The sequence below is a fragment of the Pteropus vampyrus genome, unplaced genomic scaffold, assembly GCF_000151845.1.
Source record: "Pteropus vampyrus isolate Shadow unplaced genomic scaffold, Pvam_2.0 Scaffold250, whole genome shotgun sequence".
NCBI lineage: Eukaryota > Metazoa > Chordata > Mammalia > Chiroptera > Pteropodidae > Pteropus > Pteropus vampyrus.
The window spans coordinates 1,083,557-1,088,223 of record NW_011889031.1 but is presented as its reverse complement, the minus strand read 5'-3'; the positions used below and the strand labels follow the sequence as shown (position 1 = coordinate 1,088,223).

The following is a 4,667-nucleotide window of genomic DNA, read 5'->3' as shown; positions in this document are numbered from 1 at the left end:
CCATCTTTCCTGTACTGCTCTGCAATTACTCCTGTCATGATAGATGACTGTATAAAAATACGAGTCTGTTTCTGAATACCCTGTTCTATTCCTTCAGTCCATGTGTCTAAACCTGTGTCAATACTACGCTGTCTTATACACTGTCGCTGTACAATCAGGCTTGGCATCCAGCATTGTTCTTGGAGGATGTCCAGGCTACTCTTGGCCTTTTGCACTTGCAGATACCATTGTCAATCTCCACATAAAAACCTGCAGGATATTTATTGGGATTGCAGATCCCCACGAGGGAAGTCATCAATTAGGGGGAGACTACATCTTAGTGTATCTTTCTTATCCATGAACATGGTATATATCCCCATTCATATGGGTGTTTACCTTCTCTTAATGATGTTTTGTGGCTTTCAGAGCAGGTGCCTTGCATATCTCTCGTGTGAGTTCTTCCTAGACATTTAATTCGCTTGTGTTAATTACAAACACCACTGTTTATAATATTTCTTTTCTAATTGCTAGGTACTCGCATATAGGAGGACAATTGATTTTTAAGTATTAACCTTGCATTCAGTGACCTTGCTGAATTTGCTTATTCTAATAGTTTATCTGAAGATTATTTTGGATATTTTACATATCATGTCATCTATAAATAAAAACAGCTTTACTTCTTCCTTTCTGGTCCTTACACCTTTTATTTATTTCTCAGACTTACTTGTACTGCCTGGGACCTCTGGTAGAATGTTGACTTGAACTGGTAATAGCAGACATCCTTGTCTTGTCCCTGATATCAGGGGAAAGTATTCAATATTTCACTGACCACTACAATGTTTGCTGTAGATTTTTTTTAAATGCCTTTATCGGATTAAAGAAGTTCCCTTCTATTCCTACTTCGCTGAGAACATTTATCATAGATAGATGTTGAATTTAGTCATTTTTCCCCCTGCATTTATTAAGATGATCATGTGGTTTTTCTCTTTTATTTTGTTAAATGTGGTCAAATACATGGACTGATTTTTCAAGTGTTAAACTAACCTTGCATTCCTATAATAAACCCGATTTGGTCGTGATGTAATAGTCTCTTCATGTATTGCTAGGGCTGTGATATTTAACACCCGCGGATGGGGAATTAGAGTTGAGGGGTGGATGTTAGAAAGAAGTGGGAGGGTTTAGCACAAAGAAAGCAGGGGTTAAATCTGTGAGTGTATGTTTAATCCTAGAAATTGTTTTCAACTAACCATTGATTTAGAAACTTGATGGCTAGGCTTAGAATGAGGAAGGGGGTCCGAGGCTATGCAAGGGGGCTCACACCGCAGTAGTGGGGCTTGAACTAAGACACCAGATTTAGAATTGGAAACTCCAGAGGATAAATTTAACAGCAAAAGTCAGAGTGCAGAAGGTAAGAGGTGAGCTTCCTGGATGGGGACAGGGCTGAGGAGTGGAGTTCTGACAGAGAGGAAGGCTTCGAAATAAGAGGAGAGATTTAAAACCAGAGAGGAGAATCTAAAGGTAGGTGTTAAAGTGAAAGGCTTGGTGTTAACTACAATAAGAGGTTTAAAATGAAAGAAAAGGATGGGGGAGGAGCTTATGATAAAGCGGGAGGGGCTTTGTTTCTGTGGGAGGAGCTTAAATACCAAAAGGGTTTCCGGGTGAACTTGGAGTCAAGGGCGGGGCTTCTGGGTTTGGGGCGAAGATGTACCTGGGGGGACCCAAGGTGCAGCAGGTACTCAAGGGTCTCTCTCAAGGTGCCCAGCTCCTGCTCCAGGCCGCTGTACGTGCCCCAAACCCGCTCTCGCTCCTCAGGTCCCGGAAAGGGAGACACGGGGTTAGCATGCCCACCCACCAGATCTGTCCCCACTCCGTCCTTGGACTACAACTCCCACAGGCCTCTTCGCTCTGACTACCAGGAACCCCAGAGTCCGTACGGAACCTGCTGTTCCTATGAGCTGCAAGCGTAGGGAAATAACGGCTTTCTCTAAAATCTCCGGATTGCCTTTGCACTGCCCAGGGCACGTCTAATGAATTCTTAAGACCACAACTCCACGCATCCTGGGCAGCAGGAACCTCCTTGCCGATACCGATAATAACACTGATAGCTGCTAACATTATTACGTACTTAACACGTGTTAGGCACTGTTCTCGGCACTCATTGAATTCTTGGGACGTAGGGACTACTAAAGTCTCCATTTCACAGATAATAATATCTACAGCTAACACTTAAATATTGTTCAGCATTTCCAGATCCTAAACAGTTATTCATTCATTCGTTCATTGACGTACATTTATGAAATGTTCACAAGGACTCTACGAAGTAAATTCTGTTTACCATCTTGCATTGACATAAGGTGCATCTAAGGCCCAGAGGGGTTAAATAACTTTTCTAAGGTCCCACGGCTTATATGCGTGGGAGCTGAGACTCGAAACCAGGAATCCCGTATCAAAATCACCCTCTTAAACTGCTAAATTAAGTTCTGCCTCTTCTGAGCCGTTCATCCTCTAGGACAGTCAAGACCAATGGTTTAAAATTTGGGGCGGAGGCCGTTCTTAAGAATCTCCTTCCCATGAATTCTGGGGGTCAGGTCCCCTTCACTAACAAACTATAGAGTCCTGGGGCCTCCTGGGAGAGCACGCCCCTTTCCTGACGCTCACCTGGGTCAGGTGACAAAGAGTGGCCCTCACACTGACCAGTCGGTCCTGTAAAAGGCGCTGGCGTCCCCAGGCCCTCGGAGGAGCCGCGGCCTCCCGTGTCGCTTGGCCCAGCTGCTGCCTGGTCAACTCCAGGGCTGCTTCTAGCTGCTCCTGCGCAGAGCGGAAAAGGTTCATCTTCCAAAGCCACGCCCAGCCCCAGGGAGAGAGAAAAGATGTCCTCCCACATCCGGTGTGCTGAAGATGCGGAAGGGCTAACCGCAGGCAGAGAGGTTAGGTGTCCCTTTCCGGTCCCGGAGCCCTATACCTTCTCCTCCTGCCTCTGGTCTATCTCCTCCTGCAGCCTCTTCAGGAGCCTGTCCTGCCCGCACAACTTGGTCAGCAGAGTCTGGATAAAGGAGAACGGGAGCTATTTGTGGGCCAGATCTGGCTCTTCCCCTTGCTTTTCTATTCCCCTCTCCCCACCATCTAGAATATTCTCTTTCCAACTCTGAGAACTCAGCAGGGGTTGGATCAGGGAGAACTTACATCTGTCTCCAAGCTTTGGTGGAAGGTTGAGTCCAGCGGGGGACCTGGCTGAGGGGAAGGAGAAAAGCCAGGAGTCACATGGACAGACAGGTTCTTATGTCAGTGCTGAGCCAAGCCCTGTTTCTGTTGACAGACCCACCGCCCGTGAGCTTCGCTCCAAGCTTTACAAACCTCAGCAGACCAATTGTCTGGTTCTTGGCTTTAGGAAGATAATGGCTTGTGTCGCCAAATAACTATAGCAAATGTTATAATGGAGAAAATAGAAACGTATCCTCTATGACTGAGAATAAACAAGTATGGTCACTACCACTGGTACTCTACATCACAGTATCCGAGGTCCTGACCAATGGCATAAGAAAAAGGAAACAGAAAATTCAGCAAGGATGCCGAGTGCAAGATGAAGCTATTACAAACGTTCACATCGATAACTAGAAAACATAATTTTTAAAGAAGTCGCTATTCAAACAGCGATAAAAACTATCAGGAATTTAGGAGTTACCTTAACTAAGAACACACAAGATCTCTACGGAAAAATGTTAAAACTCAAAAGATCTAGAAGATTATATGAATGAATGGAGAGATATTCCATATATATGCTACCCGGTTTGAGGCAGCCCTAGGAAGCTAATAAAAGCCCTGACCCAAAGACTTTGGAACATCCAGTGTTCCCTGGTCCAGGAGATGACATTCACCATAGCAAAGAAAGCAAGGGAGGGGACCTTGGCAGACTGCAGGTACCCCTGGACACTTACCAATAAAACCATGGAAGCCCGGGTCCCAGGAGGTCTTGGGGGGAGCTGGAGATACGTTGAGGAGCCAGAAGGGGCCTAGGAGGAATATTGAAATAGAGATGTTTGGAAATTGGCATGTCTTACTGACAAATACTAAAGTGCATGTATCCAAAAGAAGTGCCCTAAGAGACTCTTCGAGGTTCAGAACTGGGCCCCCACAACTTCCTTGACTACCTGCTCTCCAGCTGGGTGCCACCATGGGGACCCAGAGGATCGTAACAAATAGACAAGCCTGGCAAAACAGCCCCAGAGGCAGATCGAAGTTTCAATCTGTCCTTACTCTCACATTTGTGGTTAGCTGTGGATATTCTAGGCTACAATTCCATGATGTTCAGAGAAAATAGCAGGTTACCAACTTGAAAGGATAAACTGGAGACACAAGGCAAAGGCAACTCACACTTTCTTTCCCAACATTGTCTTGGAGAGTATTCTGGACTACAATCCCCATAATGCTTAAAGAGTAATGGCCTGAGACCAGCCTGAAAAGACAGCCCTGTGGATTGATGGGAGATAAAGTTTACTCTCCCTTTTACATCTGAACCCAGCTATGATTATGCTGAACTACAATCCCCATGATGCTCAGGGGCAATGACCTAGAGACCAGCCCAAAAGGTCGCCCCACGGCCATAAGGGAGATGTGTTCCCCCTCCCCATCACCTCTCTCCTCACCTGTGTTCTGGCCTCCTGATTCCAGTTCTGGGGACTTCTGGGGGG

The 4,667-nt window shown here is 45.9% G+C and overlaps 1 protein-coding gene across 10 annotated transcripts in view; it reads right to left on the bottom strand.

Moving 5' to 3' along the window:
* Positions 1-4,667, bottom strand: part of PLEKHA4 (pleckstrin homology domain containing A4) — a 21,955-nt gene that overhangs the window by 9,886 nt on the left and 7,402 nt on the right. For 8 of the 10 annotated variants that reach the window (XM_023520153.1, XM_023520154.1, XM_011374578.2 and 5 more), the window contains 5 exons: positions 3,915-3,989; positions 3,163-3,210; positions 2,942-3,022; positions 2,638-2,787; positions 1,688-1,786 (listed from right to left, as the gene is read on the bottom strand). In XM_023520153.1, the coding sequence (XP_023375921.1) occupies positions 1,688-1,786; positions 2,638-2,787; positions 2,942-3,022; positions 3,163-3,210; positions 3,915-3,989 (453 nt within the window). The remainder of the gene's footprint in view (positions 1-1,687; positions 1,787-2,637; positions 2,788-2,941; positions 3,023-3,162; positions 3,211-3,914; positions 3,990-4,667) is intronic. The other 2 variants (XM_011374582.2, XM_023520155.1) reach the window with 2 other exon arrangements.